Raw genomic sequence first — 22,685 nt, 5'->3', positions numbered from 1 at the left:
GTGCCTCAGCCTCCGAGTAGCTGGGATTACAGGTGTGCACCACCGCACCTGGCCAGTTTTTGTATGTTTTTGGTAGAGACGGGATGTTGGCCGGCCGGGTCTTGAACTCCTGAACTCAAGTGATCCACCCACCTTGGACTCCAAAAGCGCTGGGATTATAGGCGTAAGCCACCGCGCATCCTTATGAAGGACTATTCAAATCATCACTGCTATTGAGGAATGTGAAGGAAATTAGTCCCACAAAACGAACAAAGAGAGTTTAGAGAAGCAAAGAAAGTTGAGAGCAATTTTGCGGAGCATGCTGCTGTGTGCCTGCGGTCCCAGCTAGTCAGGAAGTAGAGGTGGGAGGATGGCTTGAGCCCAAGAGTTTAGGGCCAGCCTGGGCAACATAGTAAGACCCGCCCCCGGCCCTCTCCCCATTCCTTTAAAGAAAGTTGTGGGCAACACTGATGGAGAACAGGAATCTGTGCCAAGGAACCTTCCAGGAAAATATTCATAGGCTATTAGGGAGGGTGTCTGGTAAGGAGGACCCAGGGGACTGACAGCTCTGTCTATGGAGTGCTAAATGCAGTAGGAGCTGGAACTTAGGAACGTAGTACCCAAAGATGACCAAGGTTCGACAAAGGCAGGGGACCCCATTCCCAGAAACCATCCAATTTTGAAGCCGAAAGGGAGAAGCAGGCTACTATTCATTGAGGTCACCTCTCCCCATTATCCCACAAGTTCCGTTGTTCTGCATTTCTAGGGTCACAAAACACATCATGTTCTCACCCATCTCCATGTCTTTGTGCTATTCCTTCTGCGTGGAATTCCATTTTTTGTATCTTATACAGCAAATGGCCATTCATTTTTAAAGAATTACCTACTCTAAAAATTCTTTCTAGTCTTACAACACCATCAAGAAGAATTAATCACCTCTTCTCTTGTAACCGCACTGTCCTCAGTAGTGTATCCCATCCCAGCAGCTGTGCCCTTCTATTATACTTCTCTGTTTACATGTCTGTTCCTACTAAATCATTCTCAAGCCATTAGCAAGCTACAAAATCAACTAACTAGGTAGTCACCACCAGCATTTTTGAAGGTTAATAGAAAATATTAGAATGTCTCATACAGTAAGGGCAAGTCTTATTTTGTGACGTATTTGTTTTAGTTATGTGTGGGTGACTCTATTGGGTTATGATATAAAGTGTATTTCTTATTATAGATGGTGGTCAAGTCTTGGAAAGCTACTGCACTAGATAAGCTCTTTAAGGACCAACTCCTTTTAGCTCTGAATCTTTAAACAAAGCATAGTACTTAATGTACAATTCACTATCAACGTTGCATGTGCCAAGCATGATGCATCTTTAATTCTCTAAATCCTCAATCCAAAAATCATGTTAGGTATTATCATCCCCACCTCATGGGATTGGAAAAGGTGACTGAGAGGTGAAGTGACTTATCCTGACAGCTTACCTAGCAAGTGGCAGGAATATAACTTCCCTCTCTGAGCCTCTGCTTCGTCAGCCCATCCATCTTAGCAGGGAACCAAGAAAGGAAGTTTTAGAAGTAAAGTTGATCCTTGAATAACATGGGCTTGAACTGCATGGGTCCACTTATATGCAAATTTTCTTCTGCTTCTGCCAACCCTGAGATAGCAAGACCAACCCCTCCTCTTCTTCCTCCTCGTGAGCCTACTCAACATGGAAACAACCAGCATGAAGACTTCTATGGTGATCACTTCCACCTAATGTACAGTAAATATATTTCCTCTTCCTTATAATTTTCTTGATAACATCTTCTTTTCTCTAGCTTACTTTATTGTAAGAATACTATATATAATATATAAAACATATGAAATATGTGTTAATTGACTGTTTATGTTATCAGCAAGGCTTCCAGTCAACAGTAGGCTATTAGTAGCTTTAACTGTTGAGGGAGTCAAAAGTTCTATTTGGACTTTTTATTGTGCTGGAGGTCAGAACCTCTAGTCCCCATGTTGTTCAAGGTCAATTGTATTTTGACCAGTTGTAGAGCACTACAAAGATACTGTCATTATCTATTAGCGGCCAAAGTTTACTCCTTTGCTTCCTTCTCTCTCCCACATCCATGTTTCTATCTGCCTAAGAGTAGGGGTCAGCAGTGGCAAGGTCACATTAACTCAAGGTCACATTACTGGGCAAAGAGCTAGACTTCTGCAGGGCCAGAAGAGGTTTGGGAGCTCATTTCATCCATTCCCCTGTGCCCAGGCAGCAATGGAGTAAGTCAGAAGGGAACAGATGGGACTCTCTCCTATTAGAGAACGAAGAGGCCTTGCAAATTCATGGCCAGGCATGCTTGGAATTTACTGTTTAGCCCTTTAGATGGAATCAAGAAACTGGGGATTTGGTTCCTACTCTGCTACTGTGTGTCCTTGGGCGTGTCCTGGCCTCTCCCTGCACTGCAGTTTCCTTTTGCAGGGGTTGTCATCGTTGAACTCTTCTTCACACTGGCATTCTTGCTGGTGCCTTTTCCCAAGGTCACCTCACTGGGGAAGAGACAAAGAATGCCCTTGCCCTTCCCTACATCTGGAGGAAGATAGCAGCACACAAAAGAGCAACGGCGAGCGGAGCCACACCCCCGGGAAGAGGAAAACCAGGAAAGACTCTGCTGTGTATTTATGCAATCCACGAGCAGCTGCTTCCTCTGCTGAACCCACAGCAATGGCAGCCGGGCCCTCCCCTGACCCCTCCCAGGGGCCCCTAATTTGCCATCTGTTAGAGGGTCAGGGAGGAGGTGACCAGATATGCAAGTTGTCACCAGACAGGAAATGAACCGATGTCTGTTCCTTCGTCCTAGTCCCTGGGTGAGTCCAGCTGTAAAGTTCACATCCTTGGTAGGGTGACTTAGTGAGTGTGTAGGCGGGAGGGGGGCTGGGAGAGTCAATATGAGCCTGTGTGGTTTTTTTTTTTTTTTTTTAATTTGTCTCTCTGTTTATGTGTGTCTGTGGTTCTGAGTTCTGGCAAGACAGACAGAATGGACGTCTCTCTGTCTGGGTACGACCGGGTCTGCCCATGCACCTCGTGGTCTATCTGGGCTGTGGCTCTCTCCTTTGTCCTGTGTACCCCTGTACAGATCTCTGAAGGTGTGCAGGCAGGCCTATTTGACCCTAAGTGCTTGTGTCTTTGTGTTGAGTCCATGACACTGTATAGGTCTTCCGTCTGTGCTGGCTTCCATTGTCTTCCCTTTCTGGAAAGCATTCAATTAGTAAGCAATGGAGGAGGAAACCAGACTTCCATTTGACATGTGATTTTTGTCTAGACAAGTCTGCCTGCTGTGACAGGATCTACCCTCAACAGACCCAGGTAAAAGTTCTTGGCTGTCATGCCTGGTGCCCAAGGCTCTGGAGTTATGGAACGAACATTCTAGGGTAACGCACGGTACTTCAGTTACTACAAAGTCAGCTGTGCCACAGAATGCCTGTGCATAAAGGTCATGGAGCTACAAGGCCTCCAGCTTCAATTCACAGGTAAGGAAACTAGGCTCAGAAGAGAAGTGTCTGGCCTGAAGCCACCAGCTAATACATCATTCACCATTTATCCAATGCTGATGAAGCACCTATTGTGTCAGCTACTATACTAGGCACTGAGAATAAATAATCAGAAGGTTAAGCCATGGATTCTGCTATTAAGGCACCCACAATCTAGCTGAGGAGACACACATATGAGCAGGCAGTGTATAGATCAGGCCTAAAGCCATGGCAGGAAGAAAGTGCAAAGGGCCATGGGGGACTGGAAGGAAGTGAGACAATACTGTCTTCAGGGACTGGGGAAGTTGTGGAAAGCTGAACAATGTCCCCCAAAGACACCCACATCCTAAGTCCCAGAAGCAATTAATGATGCTACATGATAAAATGCGATTCAGCTAAGATCTTGAGATGGAGAGATCATCCTGGGTTATCAAGGTGGTCCCAGCATCTGTAAAAGAGGGAGGCAAAAGGACAAAAGTCACAGAAGAAGGTGTGACAAATGGAGGCAAAGGCCAGAGAAAGTGTATGCATGTGAGAGAGAGAGAGAGGGAGAAGTGAAGATTCTATGCTGCTAGCTTTGAAAGTGGAGAATGGGGCCATAAGCCAAGGAACGCAGGTAACTCCAGAAAGCTAGAAAAAGCAAGGCAACAGATCTCCCCTTAGATCCTCTAGATGGAACACAGCCCTGCCAACACCTTGATTTTAGCTCAGTGAGACCCTTTTCCAACTCCCAGCTTCCAGAACTGTAAGAAAATAAACTTGCATTCTTTTAAGCCACTAAATGTGAGGTAATTTGTTACAGCAGCCAGAGGCAACTAACACAGAAGGTTTCATCAGAGATGAAGTGAAACTGGAACTGTGTTCCATCAAAGGGGACAGCTATCTAATATAGAAACTTGGGTGTTGGAAAATATTGAAATATTTGACATGCCGGGAGGTAAAGGGGTAGAGAGATGAGAGGAGGCCTGCCAAAGTCTGAGTCTTGGAGTGACAGCTCTGTGTTAGACTGTCTGGGGTCACCTCCAGTTTTGCTACCTTCTAAGTGCTTGGGCTCTTGGCAAATGTGGCGAAGATTACATCTCAGTTAACAGGGAGTCCGCAGAGGCTCGGCTCAGGAGGTCATCTGGCAGATTGGAAAATGGATTCTGTGTTTCTTGGCACCTTAAGCAGTGGCTTTTGTGCCATACATGCTGCTTTTTTATGATCCTCCTAACCTCAGGTGATGTCTCTGTGTTTCAAACACCATTCAGTACAGCCATAGTCGTCAGTAAGAAGAGAACTTGGTCCTTCCTGGGATTCACTGGGACAGCGGCCCTGATTCGTGGGGGAAAAGTTTTGTAACGTGGCACAAGCAGAGCAGAGGTCACAGACTCCTGCCTGGCACGTGACAGCTACATTGCACAACCCTGATAAAGCTGCAAAACCCATGAGGCAGATGCCCGTGATCCTCCTCACAGTTCCCTCTCCCGGGTACCTGGTGTCTTCATCACGTGGTCTCTGGTTCCCCACACCTCCCCACAGATCTACCCATCTCTGCTCAATCCAGGGTCCTGAGCTTTGCTTCTGTCTCCCTCACAATCAAACCCAGGACAACAGAATCCTGGGAGCTTATGACTAGAAAAGACACTACTTTCTTTTCTCCCAGCTGAACATTCCCAAACTTTTATTCTGAGTAGCCACAGCTTCCAGGCACTTCCCTGAATGGGCCTCTCAAATGGCTTCAGTGAAATGAATCTCTCAGTGCTGCGATTCCAAGCCATTCTGGACCATGAGGTCCCACTGAGCACAAGGCTGGGTGTCAGGCATTTGGAGAAAAATGATAAGTAAGATTGAGTCCCTGTTCTTGCATGTTCACAGGTGAGTGGGCGAAAGGCAGGGAAAGATATTTATCACCCCTTTCCAAACCATCTTTACATTGTAAATCAGGCTTTCAAACTCAAAGCAATAACTGGATCCACCCAAAGGGTTAGGAAGGACTCTGTGACACAATTAAATGATACTCTTTAAGCAGCTAACTATGCAGCTTTTGTTTCGGGTTAACCGCCTTTAGCTTCAGGGACCCCCTCCTCTCCTTGCAGAGTGCAGTGGGCCTAGCTTTGGGTCCAAAAGAATCGTGGTGCAGCTGTCTATTAGCTCTCTGTCCCTGGATGACTTAAGTTACCTCTCTGGGCCTAGTTACTTCTGTAAAATGGCTGGAGTACAATGGCTTAATGTGGCTAAAAGAAGACAATAGGCAGCCGGGCACAGTGGCTCACGCCTGTAATCCCAGCACTTTGGGAGGCTGAGGCGGGCGGATCACCTGAGGTCAGGAGTTCAAGACCAGCCTGGCCAATACGGTGAAACCCCGTCTCTACAAAAAAAAAAAATTAGCCGGGCATGATGGTGGGTGCCTGTAATCCCAGCTACTCGGGAGGCTGAGGCAGAAGAATCACTTCAACGTGGGAGGCAGTGTTTGCAGTGAGCCGAGATCGCGCCATTGCACTCCAGCCTGGATGACAGAGCGAGACTCTCAAAAAAAAAAAAAAAAGGAAAACAATGCATAAAGTATCAGAATGGCACCAGCAGAGAGTAGGTCTTTGTAAACGCTAGGATCAAATTCCTATACTGTGCTACAGTCAGCAAGAGTCAAACAGGACACAAGTCAGAACCCTCATTTCACTTCTTGAAAATAAGCCATAGTCTTCCCGAACACTCTGTCTAATTGCTTATGGCCCATGTTTTAGGATATAAAAGAGAGGAAGGCTAGTAAGGATCCCCCAACCTTTAAATTTTTTTAATTGGGGGTGCAGAGGAGTCCAATTAGGGCAGTGGCGCCAAGAAGGAACCACAACAGCAGGCCCCCGCAGGCTGTCCTCCTGCTGAGAGCAAAGCTCAGGAGGGCACAGTCAGTAAAGGGTTACCCTTCAGTGCAAATGCCCATCCCCCACTGTCACCTCACATTAAAGGGCCAGGAACAAGCGGGTCAGTGACAGCCACTCTCATTAACGGTTTGCTCCCCCAGTTTCTCTCCCTTTTGGCCTTTACTTTTACAAAGAAAAAAGAAAAAGAAAGCAAGGGAGAAAGCCATTAAAACAGCCAGTCCCATAGGCTGGGATTCCCATGTCAAAGGCTGCAGGCAGTTCACACACTGCTTTCTTCGTGGCACCCACTCTGATTGCTGCAACTCCTTCTCCCTCTTCTTGACCCGTGCAATGGATTCAGGTGCTTCCCTGCCTGCTGAAGCCCCCTGCACATGTCACTATGACAGCCCCCATGGCACCGAGCTCCTGTGCTTGGCCTGTGAGAGGAGCAAGAATGGGATTTCCTTGGGAGGGCTGAGCCTTACTCATCCCTATACCTTCAAGAGAATACTCCCTACAGTGTTCTCAAAAAAGGTTAGATCCACTCGTTGATTCTGGCTTTTTGCTTGTTAAGCACACATTTGCTTAGTCTGAGCTAGAATCCCTGAGAGGCCTTGATAAGACAGGGAGAGTAACATATATGTTACAAATGGTGTCTGCCCCCAAGAACTCACAGCCTAAAGGAAGACACCCATCACAATTTCAATCCAGAGTGTTTAGTGCTGTTACAGAGGAGCTGGGGAGAGGCTGCATAGAGACATGAGCCTGCAGCCAGGCTCACAAACCAGGAAAGGATAAGAAGCTGGTTGAGATCTCTCTATTGTTCATAATTCTTACTGTGAATGAGCAAGGATAATACTAAAACAATACAACCTACATGTGTGGTGCTTAAATATCCAGCCATTATTGTATTCTGGGATTCCTGCTGGGCTGGGGTGAGCTCCCCTCAGCAGGGCCCAGGAAGTCACAATATCAAAGTAGGTGCTCAGTCATGTTTGCTGAACAAGCCCCTCAAAACTCTTAGCAGGCAGGAAAAGCAGCGCCTACAGATGGAGGCTCAGAGAAGTGCAATGCCTTCTCTCACCTTCACTGGGAGTCAGAGATGAAGTATTTCATTTGGGGCAAATCACTATGTGGTCCATCCCAAGTTATCCCTAGGAAGTCCGTGACTCGATGTACAAGGCCGTCAGCCTGAGGGAGGGCTCACCCTTCAGAAAACCTCCTCTTCTCCAATGAACGCTGAGTTTAGCATCTGTCTGAGTCACTCCCAAGGTCACAGCGGGAAGAGGAGGCATTTTCCAAGAAGCCGAGAAGTCCCACTGCATACTCAGTGTCCACCAAAACAGCATGTGAGCACTCGAGTCAGGAGACTTAGATCTTGCTACTACTAGGTCAACGGACTTAGCATGACACTAAGCATGACCTGCTGACACGTGACCTTGGGTAAGTTTCTTCCCTAAATTTCCTCATCTATAACATGAGCAAGTTGGATAATATCTCAGCTCTCTTCCAGTTGCAACATTCTATGAGCCCAAGCCCTCTGTATTTACAGAGAAGATTTACAGACCCTATCGGATCGAAACTCACAGGCTGGGAAGAAGCAGGAATTATTCTCATTTTACTGAAGGAGTCCTAAGGCCTAAGGCCAGGTGACCCCAAGCAGGGAACAGGAACGAGGGCTCTCTAGCTTTAGTCACTGAGCTGGAAACATTTAACAAGCAACAGTCCAGGGCTCCACTTGCATACGGAGGACAAGATGCTACTTACTATGCAGCAAGCCACCAGGGCTCCTTGAGCAAATCCCGCCAGCACATCACTGGGATGGTGCTTGTGGTCTGACACGCGGGACAGTCCCGTGTAGAAGGCCATCATGATCAAGGTGAACTGCAGGAGGGGCCGGAGCAGGCGGGCTCCTCGCCAAGTGAAGCGGGCCTGCAGGTATAGCTGGAGAAAGGAGACAAAGAGAACAGACATTACGTGACTCCCCACTCACATGCACTATAACCCCAGGTGACACACACTACATTTCTACGAACTGGGACTATCTAGACCTTGGGTGGCATGTTGTAGATAGAGCAAATTTGAACATGACCTCAAGCCAGTTATTTAAATGATGAGCCTGGCTAGGCGCAGTGGCTCACACCTGTAATCCCAGCACTTTGCGGGGCTGAGGTGGGCGGATCACCTGAGGTCAGGAGTTTGAGACCAGTCTGGCCAACATAGTGAAATCTCATCTGTACTGAAAATACAAAAATTATCCAGGTGTGGTGGCGTGTGCCTATAGTCGCAGCTACTCAGGAGGCTGAGGCAGGAGAATCACTTGAACCCAGGAGGCGGAGGTTGCAGTGAGCCGAGATCGCACCATTGCACTTCAGTCTGGGCAACAGAGCGAGACTCTCTCAAATAAATAAATAAATAAATAAATGCTGAGCCTTAGTTTTCACACTAGAAAATAGGACAAATAGTTTATCTAGGGAGACAAACTAGGGAAAGCTGAGCAAAATAATATGTGTAAATGACCTTAGCATACTGCCATATAGTAGGAACTTAATAAATGATAGTTTATCTTCCTCTTGACTGAAACTAATAATTAAAGAGCAGTAACCAGGGCTTGCAAAGTTATTTTTTTTTTTAACAATTGATGACAACTTACTTAACACATTTGTGTATTTCCTGGGGATTATGGCTATATGATACCTACACTACCTGGTCTCAGCATGGAAATTAAATATGCAATGATAAGAGGAAGTTATTATATCCCCAATGAGACGCTTCTGCTTCCGAAGAAAGCAGCTCTACCAAGGACACATTTCTAAGTCACCACTTGGAACTATGGATATTGAATGAGAATATAAGGAAACAATAAACCAATAAGACAATGCCAGGGAACTTTCAAATACAAGTTGACAGACACTAGACAGGGTGGAGTAGAAGAGTAACCTGAAGAAAAATGGAAGATTAAAAAAAAAACACCTCTAGCTGAAGCAAAGTAGTTGAAATGACGTCAACTGGGCATTGTCCCCTCAGAGTTATCTTGCTGCAGTTTCCGTTCTAACCTCTGGGCACAACCTATTCCCAGGTTCCTGTGGGAACTTGGGAAATGAGGGGGAAGAGGCAAGTGGACAAGAGGAACTTCCAACTACAAATCAAAGCGTTTGGAGAGGCAGGAGAAGGGAAGAGAGCAGAGGGGAGGAGGCTGATGGCCTAAAGATAGACCTGCAGCAGTGCTGAAGACATGAGTTTGTCCTTCCTGGGACAAATGGACACCTTCCTTCAGTGGCAAGGAAAGAGCAAGCAAGTGGTCAGTCTTGATGAGACAGAAGAGTGGAAGATCCCAGAATCATTCTTAGCCATAAGTATCTAGGACTGAATCCTCTATATGGGAAACTATTTCAAATAAACAGACAAGGAAGAGAGCAGACAACTTTATAATCATTTTGAAATTATATAAATGTATTATTGGAAAAACTTAAGAGGAAAAAATAAGAATACTGACAAAAGATCGCACTGAGGCCGTTGCCTGCTAAGCAAGGAAGGGATAAAAACAATGGTTTTCTCATATATAAATAACAACCAGTTAAAAGTGTAGAAGAAGATTGCACAGAGCCTTTATGGAATAAAGGAGGTAAAGGACAATTTGAAGAGACAGAGAATGAGAATTTTACTTAGAACACTCAACTTTTAAATTCAGAAGTTGATATGTAAATACTATTAGATTGCCATGGACATCCTAAAAAGATCTGGAGAAAAAATTATTCTAAAGATAACCTAAAAGACCAAATCTGTAGCAGTAGACAAAATAATAACAATAATAACTTAAATTTTTAAAAAAGAAAGAAGCTAGGCACTAAGAAAAGTGCTAAAGACAAAGAAAAATGAGGAGTTATAAATCCTGATGTATAGAGCAGACAGTTAAGGGATACAAGAAAATAAATAAGTGTACTAATGTGTTTTATAGGAGCTATGAAAGAAGTTAGAGGCCAGGATCAATTACTATTTGGAAGGGATACTTGACCTGAATCCTAAAGGTGAATTTGGATTCAAAGGAGTATTTGCTGGGTTTAAGGGAGCAGGAATGGGGGATATATATTCCAGGCAGAGGGTGGCTCAGAGGCCTGCCATAGAAGTTCCCCAAAACTTCAAATAGTTCAGTATAGCTGGAGAAGAGGGTGTTGGGGAAGTGGGGTGAGCAGTGATGAGAAATAGGGCTGCAGGGACAAGGAGGGCCTAGTTCTTGAAGGGCTTTCAGTGTCAAACTAAGCAACCCAGACCTTATTTTGCAGGCCGGTCTTTCCCAAACCGTATTCCACTGAATATTAAGGGCTTCTTCAAAAAAGGTAGGTGAATGATCTATACTAAATCCTTATTTTTGTCACTTATCATGCTTATAAGATTACTAAAGGCTCTGAGAAGTCCTGCAGGAAAGAATACTTATTTGACCTTTCGTCACTATTCTCAGAGAACACCTACCTATTTGAATCACAATTGGAAAATATTATTGTAAGCAATGGTGAAAAATTAAATGATTTCATGCAAAACACTGAGCACCACACTCTCAGTGCTTTTCAAGAGCTCTAGGCAAGACTGGGTCACTATAGGCAATACCAAACTAGGCAAGACTGGGTCACTATAGGCAATACCAAAGTCAGTGAATTGGAGCTATAGGCCAAAGACTACTCCCTTAATGACCTACCAGTGGATGAAAAAACGCTTCCTTTTGGAAATGGGGATGAAGAGGGTGTTAGTCTAGCTCCAACTCAACACAAGTCTTCAGGACAATGGCAACTTCAAGGAACAAGGAATCATCCACTTGCAGTGTACTCAGTATGTTTGGCCTTCCCTCAGCTATTCTTGGTAGTGGACAAGGGTGGGGTACATAGCACAGATTTTAATCAGGACAAAGGTGATGGACAGTGGACAAGGGTGGGGTGGACAGTGGACAAGGGTGAAGGCAGTGGACAAGGGTGGGGTACAGAGCACAGATTTTAATCAGAAAAACCTCCCTGAGCCTCTGTTTTCTCACATATAAAATAAGTGTAGCAACCACTGTCTTAGAGGCTGTGGTCCAGTTTGGTTGATAACGTAGATCAAGAGGATGGCATGAAATACTACTCAATAAATAGGTGATTTTATTCGTTAATCACATTTCTTAATTTGGAGCGGCAAGACTTTCTAACTTCCCTTGCTGAAAACTCGGTAGGTCCTTGGAACATGCTTGTTACGAGTCCTCCGACCATTCCCCCTGCCCCTGCACGCAGGCTTAGGTCACAGGCCTTGGAAACCGAGGGTGGGGCAGAGGAAGGGCGTGTTTCCCAACCGGACGTGGCCCACATCTCCCCTTCCACTGATTCAGATACTTAAGGTTGGAGCGCAATACAAGAAAAAAATAAATACACTGGAAGAATTTGAGAAGAGAGGAAGAGACCAGTCATCAGAATAGCTCCAGAAAGGAAGGGAATGCTTATGAATGAGAAAGGAGTAGGGAGCCAGGGGAAAAGAATGCCTTTGGAAAGCAGTCAGTCAGACACGGAATCACAGTAAGCAGATGGGACCTTGTTCCCTGATATCCACCAGTAACTAACACATTTATGGAGGAATGCTTCAAGGTCAGCACTGATCCTGGTGCCTGCCGCTGGGGATTTTGGGGAAAGAGGTGCATTAGTAAAGTGCATTTTGGGGTATAATAGCCCTGACTCCAGTCTTGGCTCTATCACTTACTAAGTGGGTGGTCAGTTTACTTCTATAAGCCTCAGTCTCCTTATCTGTAAAATAGGTAGAACAGTATCTCCTTCTCTGGTTTGCCAGTATCAAAGGAGACAATATGGAAAGGAACCTATCTGACACAGGATGGGCACTTAGGATACTTTTCAGAAATCCAGGTTACCTTTTTGCCCTGGTGAATGACATTTACTCAATGACTGTGGCAATTTTCACCAAAACAAGTAAGTTTTGGTGAAACTTAAAGAAGAGTTGAGAATGAGATTACACAATGACTTTCCATCCGGTGGCTACATCTGATATGAGAAGTAAGCCGGTAGCAGCAGGCTTTGAGATTGATGAAAGGATACCATGACGTTCTCCATCTCACATCAATTTCACTGCTCCTAAATGGATTGGATTTTGCCAGTGTAGAGCCCAGTTCACACCAGCCACTCCAGGCCAGAGGTTTGGGCCTCACTGGGATCAGGGAGTACATTCTGGAGGCTGGGGACAAGTAACTCTGGAGGCTCCAATTATTCCCACTCCACAGGAGACAGGTACAACTTATTCAAGAAAGGAAGTCAAACCCTTCTGATAGATGATGCCATCCCCCTATTCTGGACCAAAACACACTTTCCCACATCAGAATACTCACAGGGGCCTTAGTAAAGTCCTAGGTGCCCTGAAAGGGTAAGCAGAGCTGGATAAAACCTGAAAGCCTAAATCATCTTGGCCTCTTCTAGTCTACTGCTGACATTGTGGTTTATCTGCATTCACTTCCCCATCTGCATGGCCTCTGGGCTACAGAATCAGCCCTCTCAAACTACTTCCCAAGCACCACTATGACACAGCAGAAAGTAATTTGCAGCCAGAGCAACTAGATCAGAACCTTTTCTCTGCTACATACAAGCTGTATGGCCCTGGAGAAGTCACTCTGCTTCTATGAATTTCTGTTTTCTCATACATAGCGTAAGAAGATTAGTTTATTTTTTAAAATGTTAGAAGCATCTATTCAAGACTCTGTGAAAGACACAGATGTAAAAAAGTCCCTTCACTAGAACAGCATATAATCTTAAAGACCCTTTCTTGTATTAAGATTTCGCTTTCAGTTGCTTAAAAAAAACCTGCTGATTGTGGATATGAGAAAAAGAAAGGTGTATGTCTGTTTCCCATACCCCGAAATGATGTATGTAAGTCCCTGGCATGTAGAACTCACTTTATCAGTGGAGTTCTCTTCTCCTTCCCTGTCCTAGCTTCAGAACTGGGGCCTTGTGGAATTCCAACAAAACCTCCTTAGAAAGTGTCCGACTGAACTTGAGGCTGTTCCTCTGGTCTGAACCAGCAGAGTCAGATGAGTGGGTGAGTCACACTCTCGTTCTTGCTAAGTCATTTGTGTTTCATTACATGATTTGCATACTGGTGGAACAGGTCTGTACTGTCCTCTCACTTCATTTCCATTGCTCTTGGGACAGCTCTGCTAAGAGTGAAAAGGAGGCTTTTGTCCTTCCTTAGGTCCCTGCCTACCCTCTTCCTGGAAGCCAGGCCAGACCACTGACACCCAGTGAGAAACTTTCTCCCTTCTCTAATCTCCTCTATGGCTCTCACTGGGCTCTGGTTCATGTGTCTGGTGGGTAGCTTGCAAACATAGTGTAGAACTAGAATTTCTCTCTGGAATGTTCTTTAACTACTTTCAGGACAAAAGAATTTTTGATGGACTTTTCCTTTAGAAGAAAATAAAATCTTGTCTTCTGTCACTATCAGAGGGAGGAAAGAAAACTACCATTTTGCTGAGCTCTGGTGTAGCGCCTGGGCCAGGTGCTTTAAATTACATTACCTGCAATTGTCACAATAATCCTATTAGGTGGATACCACTGTGCCCATTCTACAGCTGAAGAAATTAAACTAAAAGAGGCCACGGTACTTGCTGAAGGTAACCAAGACACGTGATGTACATTAAGTATATCTGCCTCTTTCTGAGTCTGTGCTCTAAGCACAGAATGGCCTGGCCTCCTTAGGAAATTACTGCTTCACATAAAGTCTTAGTCTTTTTATACTGGGTCTCTGTCTTTGGAGAAAAGAGGCAGTTTGAGGGCATTACACCGAAGAACAGCCTCCAGGGGACATTTAGAACTTCAGACTCCTCTAATTCACCTGCACACACTTCCATCCACCCCCGCATTTAAAACACAAATGTACAGCTTTTGTAAGAGTTACAGTGGAATAATCTCTGACCTGATCTGAAGCAGAAGGGAGTCTAAGAGCTGACTCATTATACCTTATAGCAGAGGTGAGAGCCACTTCCATCCCCCCAGTCCACCCCTAAGCAGAGAATGCATCCAGTTGTTTGGCCATTATTTACTTCTCTGGCTTTCCACACAAAATTATGAGCTCTTTTGGTGTCCCCAGGCACTCACACAGGTCTGTCACAGAATAGGTGCTCAGAAACAGATGGATGTGTGGTGGGGCGAGTGAATGATATAGGGAGAAAAAAGAGGAAAAACGTCTGGTACAGTGATTTATTCCCCTTGGAAACAACAATCTTGCTCCCCCAAGGAGTTTCTATAGCCACTCTCAGGATTTGTGGGTACACCTCGTGGGCATACCAGACCCCAGGCTCCAGGGCGCCAAACATGCTGAACAAAACCTCAATGACTAACAAGCACAGCCCACAGAAAGGGCTGTCAGAGCACAGCCACTTCCCTGTTTCCTTGGCACCCAACAAACCCTGTGACACAAGAATAGTTCTCATGGGACAGCACAGTAAAGGGTCAATAGGGAAAGAGCTCAGCAAAGAGGCAGCAAAGACTTTGCCTACATGACACAGGCCCTTAGCAATCTATCAAGTCCGTGATGAGGAGACCAAAAAAGTTCTGATTGGAATGGAAAGGAGTATGGCCCGAGAGTGTCAGGAGACCTGAAATTCATTCATTCATCAAATATTTATTGCACACTTACTAGGTATCAGGCATTGTTCTGGGAAGTAGGATATAGTAGTGAATCAAGAGACCAAAAAATCTCTCCCCCGGGGAATTTACAATCTTTTTTAATAATTTTTTTTTTATATATATAGACAGGGTCTCACTATGTTGCCCAGGCTGATCCTGAACTCCTGGGTTCAAGCAATTCTCCTGCCTTGGCCTCCTAAAGTGCTGGGATTATAGGCATGAACCACTGCATCCAGCCAGAATTTATAATTTAGTTGGAAGAAACAAGCAAGCAAGTAAAAATGTAGTATGTCAGATGGTGAGAAGTAAGGCTGCAAAGGGGCATAAGGAGAACAGTATCAGAGGAGGGGGTTGTCATTTTAAACAGGATAGTCATGAAAGGCTTCTAAAGAAGGGGAGGGGCAAGGTGCAGATTTCAGGGTGGGGTGCGGGGAGAACAGCAGCTAAGGAAAGGCCTTGACACAAAGTGGCTGCCTAATGCACCTGCAAAATCAGGAGCTGGGACTGATCCCAAAGGTATTTTTCACTCTCAAGCGTGCCCTCCATTCCCTGGTTCCTAGCAGCCATCCAAGCTGTACTGAACTGAATACCTGCAGTTCTCCAAATCACCTCCTCCTTTTCACCTTCACACATGTAGTTCTTCCAGTCTCCTCTATCTTCATGTGACCAACTACCTCTACTGCCACTCTCTGCTCCAGGTTAGCCTAGGGGTCACAATTCTAAGAGTCCATAATATAACTTACACATCCCCTTGCCCCTGAGGGACAATGTATCACACTATTATCATTGTGTACTATTTCTTTAGACTAAATTATGCAAGGGCGGTAACCATCTCCCCATTCCCACTCCTAGCCTGGTGCTAGGTGCATCATAGTCCCTCACTAAGCATGTACCAAATGCTGAATGTTGGATGCACAGGTGAGTTCCTTAAGGGCAGGACCCAGCACAACAAAGCAGACACCAGGTGTGCTGCATGAATTGCTGTCTGACCTGGTGTTGACATTTTATCCAGATAGTATGTCATCCTCAATCTCCAACCATGGAGGTGCAGGGTCAATCCAGATGTGGTCCTCTGGGGTTCAGGCCAGGGCTCAGAGGTATAAAGCATACTTTATGTTTATATATGCTGTGGGTTTGTGTGTGTGTGTGTGTGTGTGTTTTTTAATTAGAACTTGCATTAATCTCTAACAAGCCTTAACCTCACCCTTAAGCTTCTGTGTGCAGAGATAATTTGGTGTTTGGGGCATGGTTTTTCCAAGCTCATCATTTGGCAAAATTTATTCATTGACCTAACATGAAGCACTCTTAAAGTTATGGAGGCTCTCCAAGTGGCTGCTGCTGAAAGGCCTGGAGTGGAGCTGGCTGGTGCTTCCGGTCTGCTATTCTCTGAACTCGATGGTAATGTAGGCATAAGTTTGTCTTGATGGCTCCCCATCTTCCTTTTTAGCACTTAGAGCAGTTCAAACTTTTTCCAAATAGAGCCATAGTGATTGAGAGATAAACAGACAGGCCATCTCATCCCACTCTTTCATCTGACAGATGGGGAAAGTGGGGTCCAGAGAGGAAAAGTGGCAACAACTCTGCAAAATAGACATGATCACTTCCACTTTACAGATGAGTACGCTGAGGCTCTAAAGCTATGTAACCCACTAATGGCTTCAGAGCTAGTCATGGATACAGCCAGATTTGATTCCACATCTGCTTGATTCTAAAGACAAAAGCTGTCAATGCTGAACCTGGCTGACTCAAATGTGATTCTCCCCAACACCCCAGGGAAGCTATGAATCACAGGCTGCATGAACAAAAAAACAGCACAGGGTGCACCGGGGAGGCCAGTCTATTTTCCCAACTCCAGCACTTCCTGAAGCCCAACATAAAAGCCCTGAGGGAGGGTCTAAGGGCTTCTCAGACTGACAGCAGAGTTTCCCACCTCCTCTGCTGGGCCTAAATGGTGTCAACTTTCTTTAGAAAGTTTTGCAAATCAGCCAAGTCTAGTGGCTCAAGCCTGTAATCCCAACACTTTGGGAGGCCAAGGTGGGTGGATCACCTGAGGTCAGGAGTTCAAGACCAGCCCGGCCAATATGGTGAAAACCTGTCTCTATTAAAAATACAAAAATTTGCTGGGTGTGGTGCCACACGCCTGTAATCCTAGCTACTTGGGAGTCTAAGGCAGGAGAATTGCTTGAATCTGGGAGGCGGAGGTTGCAGTGAGCCGAGATCGCACCACTGCACTCTAGCCTAGGCAACAGAGCGAGACTCCATCTCAAAAAAAAAAAAAAGTTTTGCAGATCGACCGAGCATGGAGGCTCACATCTGTAGTCCCAGCGCTTTGGGAGGCCAAGGTGGTTGAATCGCTTGAGCCCAGGAGTTCAAAACCAGCCTGGCCAGCATGGCAAAGCCTCATCTCTACAACAAAAATACAAAAATTAGCTGGGTGTGGTGGCATGCGCCTGTGGTCCCAGCTACTCAGGTGGCTGAGGTGGAAGGATCACCTGAGTCCAGGAGTCAGAGGTTGCAGTGAGCCAAGACAGTGCCACTGTGCTCCATGCTGGGTGACAGAATGAGATCTTGTCTAAAAAAAAAAAAAAAAAAAAAAAAAGAACAACAACAACAAAAAAGAAAGTTTTGCAGATCAGATGTTAGAAGAGCTGGGATTTCTCTGTAATACCACATAAGCACATGCCCTGGCAAAGAGTGTCATCCTTACTTTTTGGCCCTTATCTTCACTGGTTGTTTTAGGGCAAGATAACCTTAGAGCTAAAAACACAGCTGTGTACATATGTGTTGTATATGTGAGTTGTGAGTGTTGAATGTGTGTTTGTACAAGAGTTCTGAAGAATGTATGTGCACAGTGGGGTAGGAGGTCGGGGATATAATACTATGCTGAAAAGAGGATAGATTAAGGAGGTCTCTTTTTTCTTCTTGTCATTTACTTTTTTAAAGAGACACGGTCTCCCTATGTTGTCCAGACTTGTCTCAAACTGCTGGCCTCAAGGGATTCTCTCACCTTGGCCTCTTAAAAAGTGCTGAGATTACAGGTATAAGCCACCGTGCCCAGCCAAAGGAGGCTCTCCTCCTTCCCTCTCTCTTCCTTTCCTCCTCCTTCCTTCTTTCTCTTCCTTCCTTCCAGCAATATGAAAGAACTACAACTTTTTCCTCCCTTTGAGGGATGCAAATAAACCTTCAGTCAAAATATACGTCTCACCCATCATCCTCATAGAGATCTCTAGCTGGTAAGGAGGTAATCGGAGTTGGGGACGGGAGGGAGGGGACATCTCAACCATCAAAGCAAAAGGAGACAGGTCTCCTTCAAACAAAACTTAGGGTTAAAAGGAAATATTCCTTAAGTTCATCCTGAAGAGGTCTGGTTTTTGTTTGTTTGTGGGTTTTGTAGCACAGTACAACAAAAAGAACATACAACAATGTTGGAGTCTGGCCTGCAAATACCTTTTCTGCCTCTTACTGACGGTGGAATTTTTGTTACTAAACTGCTTAGATTCAAATTGGATAGGATAATCAAAATACACCTCATCAGGTCACTGAAAAGCAAATGTCACAGAGTAAGTAGATATGGTGCCTGGCACACAAAAGGCATCCAAAGCGTGTCAGCATCTTCACCTGTTGTGCAGCTGTGAAGGCCACAGTGCACAGTGCTGGCTTCAAAACAATCCAGTATTTTTCTTTCAGAATAAAATGAAGGGATATGAAAAAAGTGAACACATACCCAGTTCCTCTAAGCACTTTTATAAAACACCGAAATTACATTTTTAAAATTGTTTCCAGCCCTGGGTAAAATATACACAGGGAGCAGGAACCTAAATATCTTTGCTAAATTTTCCTTTCTAAGAGCAAAACAAAAACAAAAAGATGAAGAATGGAGGGAAGTGTTATTCATGAACACACAACATCCACGTTTAATGTTGTCATAGGTTGGGGCCCATCTTTCAGCTCTGCATCCTCGGTAATGGGAAGCCAATGTTGGCTTAGTTTAGAGAGGCCTCTAAACTTGGAAAGGATTAGGGGAAAAAGATAAATAAATCAAACAAACTTTCTGTTGTTTTCCCCAATTCCTAATTATGCTTTTTAAGTAAGTGGCAATCAAAATGTTCTTTTTTCAAACAGTTTGTGCTTCTCTGAGCTATGTCTGACCTCTCAGCACCTTCTCGCTCTGAATTCCATCAAAGCGGCTGAAAGCAGGAAGTGCCTTGGCACACACGGACCTCATTCAAGGGGAGAGGAAAGGCAGGGAAACCCACATGTAACTGACAAAGAAAAACAGAGCAGCCCTCTATCTGTCCAGCAGCTGGAGGCAAGCAGGGCACTTCACCTGCATTGCCCAACCGTCTCCAGGAAATCAGAGCAGACATGGCCATGAGAAGAGCAACATGGGAATCAAATCATCGTTCCACCACTGGTCGAAGGAACTCAAACATGCTGCTTATCCTCTCTGGGCCTTGGTCTGTGGATTTGAGAAATGGGGCATGGATTTTATACTTCACAGTGTTGTTATGAAGTCATGCGTCCTCATGGAACAGAAGTATTTTGCAAAACTCAAAATTATTCTAAATACTTAGGTAATGATAATCCTTAAAGCCCTTCCATCCGTAGAATACGGAGGACTGACATGGTGAACGTTGCAAAAAAATTTATCAGAAGGTTTGGGCTTTAGCAACAGTCCTGGTGTTTATGTACATTTTGGCAGTTCACTTTAATTCTCTGAGCCTTACTTAGCAATCTTTTCCCACAACAGATTTTCAGAAACAGTGCTTGTACCCTAAAATGTTATATTTAGGTTGGTGCAAGAGTAATTGGTTTTTGCCATTTAAGTAATATAGTCCAGGGGTTTTTGTAATGGCAAAGACCTCAATTACTCTTGCACCAACCTAATACAAGTGTCTTTATCGCTTTAAAATTTCAAAATGTGTCCACAATGCTTATCAAGCAGCTATGGCAAATACTACTTTTATTTGAAAAATGGGGGGAAAAAACTGGAAAGTAAAATAACTTCTGCTAAGGCAGTGGCAGAGCTCAGAAAACCTAACTTTTCTAGCTAACCTCTTTTTCAAGGATTTCACCGTGATGTCATGCCCCTAACTATTTTGAGGGCTATGATATCAGAAGGGATGGAAGCTGGAACTGAGCACTACTCAGATCAAAGGGTGGGTACTTACCACCAAATACAGCATAGTGTACATGGAGAAGGAGGCATGGCCAGAGAAGAAGGACTTCCTGTAAGAGCAAGAGAGGGCCATGAAACAGCCGTATTCACATCCCTGATACACACTTGTCTGTCTGTCTTCCCTCCCCAGACTGTAACCTTGAGAGTAGGCACTATGCCCTGTTCACTTTTGCATCCTTCACAGTGCTTTGGACCCACGCCTGGAACATAGCAGGCACCCACGAATGCATGAATAAACAAAAGAATGAATAAATGAATGTACTTACCAATGCTATATTGGAAGTATTGATTTACACATCTGTCTCAATCATCTGACTATGAGTTCCTCAAGAATAGGAACTATGCCTTATTCACCCATCTAAACTAGGGACCAGCTAGTAAGTGCTCACTGAACTGCACTGTATCAAAGGGGTCCAGGCTCTGGCCATGGGGAGGTGGTGTCTCACCTGGCTTCCTGGACTTTGCTATCATCACCTCTGCATCTGTAGTTCTGAATGTAGCCTTCAGAGCAGTTGATCTGGCTGAAATCAGGGTTGCAGACACTCAGGAAGTGAGGACGCAGGCGCCCTATGGACACTTTGGCAATGTCTGTGAAAGACTGGCTGATGGCACAGCCAAAGAGGAAGCAGCCCACTTGCTTATAGAGTGCCGCCACGTAGGGGTTCTGAATCGTCGACCGCGACTTCTTCAGGTAATAGATCCGGTAGAATTCCCCCGTGATGATCTAAAAGGAATCCAATAGGGGAATTAGGCGGTATCAAGATTCATCATTAACATTGATGCTGTAAAGGATATTTAACAACATAAGAGAATATTCAATATTTGCACAGGAGTGTCCTAATTTTCTATTTATGAAATATACAGACACAAATATGCACAGAAGGAAAGATCAAAGCGCTAATAGAGTTGGGTGTTTTAAGCCCTACATGACTATGTAATACCTTTGTAACAACAAAAATATACAAATATATTTATACGCATATATATGTGTGTGTGTATATCTATATATATATATAGATTTTTTTTTTTTTTTTTTTTTAAGGAAGAGGTAAGAACTTAACTATAGAAAAGAAATACTAAATGAAGAATCAAGGACAAGGTTAAGGGTAGCTATGATATCACAGGGTCTGAGCAAATCTCGGGATTCTGGGATTTGGGGTAAAGGATCACAGACAATGACCTGACTCTAGTAAGGGCCTCAGCCTCGTGTTGACATTGGCCATGGTGAGAGTTTCTGTATGAAAAGGTGGATATACCATGGTTAAGTCCTGGGGAATCCAGACTCTACCACCAATCTGGTATCCTTCAGCAATAATCTATGCCCTCCAAGCTTCGGCCTCCCGCTGCATAAAAGGAGGCTGCTCACCTTTGCAGCTGTTGGTTCAAATAGGATAACATGAATGGGAAATGACCTAGACCATAGAGAATGATGCTTTTACTTTTTAGAAGCAGAGTATGATGAATAGAATACCAGTCTAAAAACTAAGAAACTTGAAGTACGATGCCCTTCAGTGTTTGTGAATTTCCTCCAGTCAGCCTGTGCGGTCTTCTCTAATCCTGAAGACCCTTCTCAAATCATTCTTGATTTTCACACTGTATCTATGATATGATGCTTAGAGATTTATCACTACTGAAAACAATCCACCAATTACAGATTACCTATTATATGCCAGACATTGCTTTTAGATTCTTTATGTCATGAAATCCTGACGCTCAAGATAGATATAGTAACATCATTTACATTAAGGATGGGGGACAGCTGATGTTCTGTAAGGTAAATGCCTATGATGTGTACAACCACACACCCTGCTGCCTTTGTCTTAACTCCGCAGCCCAGCCATGGGCACTTCCTGCTTGTAACCACAGCCCAGAGACAGTGATGGTCAACTCATCACTCACCACAAGAGTCCCTTCACACTTCCTCCCAGGGCAGGATGATGAGCTACACTTGCCCTTTCAGAGGGAAGAGGGCATGTGCACAACCACAAGGGAAGCAATAGTCTGGCATATCTGGACACTCCTTTGCAAAGGCTCCCAATATTCTTTTACAGTGGAGGAAAGCATCAAAGCACGAGGTCTGATCAAGATCCTCAAGGGCTCCAAAGTCTGGGGAAGGACGACCACATAGGAAGGAAACACCAGCTGGGCCCAGGGACAAACAGGTGCAGCAGCGAGAACAGCTACTATCACTGCCAACATTGACACAGTGACTCTGTGTTTATAAATGCTTTATATATAAGAGCTACATTTCATTTTCCCAGATCATATTGAGTACAATTCTGTATTAGAGGAACATAGTCAAAGGCCACTTTAGCCAGCATCTTGGCATAGCCGTTTCCTGAGAGAGTAAAACTAGTATGTGATCCTGCATAGATGCTCAAAGACTGTCAGTTGAAGGAACAAATGAATGAAAGAGAGCAGGACGGTAGTCCTCAAAGTTGCCTTATTACAAAATTGGAAGGATCCCCTCAACATTACCAAGAATGCTTTGATAACACGTTGCAGAGATTAAACTCCGAGAAGCATGGCAAGTC

The 22,685-nt window shown here is 44.7% G+C and overlaps 1 protein-coding gene across 1 annotated transcript in view; it reads right to left on the bottom strand.

Annotated features, from left to right (window-relative positions):
- PLPP3 (phospholipid phosphatase 3) overlaps window positions 1-22,685 on the bottom strand; it is an 84,393-nt gene that overhangs the window by 8,993 nt on the left and 52,715 nt on the right. Inside the window, exons 3-5 of the mRNA XM_007978594.3 lie at window positions 20,598-20,875; window positions 20,144-20,201; window positions 8,095-8,271 (exon numbers count right to left, since the gene is read on the bottom strand). Of these exons, the coding sequence (XP_007976785.1) occupies window positions 8,095-8,271; window positions 20,144-20,201; window positions 20,598-20,875 (513 nt within the window). The remainder of the gene's footprint in view (window positions 1-8,094; window positions 8,272-20,143; window positions 20,202-20,597; window positions 20,876-22,685) is intronic.

This window comes from Chlorocebus sabaeus, chromosome 20, assembly GCF_047675955.1.
Source record: "Chlorocebus sabaeus isolate Y175 chromosome 20, mChlSab1.0.hap1, whole genome shotgun sequence".
NCBI lineage: Eukaryota > Metazoa > Chordata > Mammalia > Primates > Cercopithecidae > Chlorocebus > Chlorocebus sabaeus.
The sequence above is the reverse complement of the archived record's forward strand: the minus strand, read 5'-3'. Positions and strand labels throughout refer to the sequence as shown.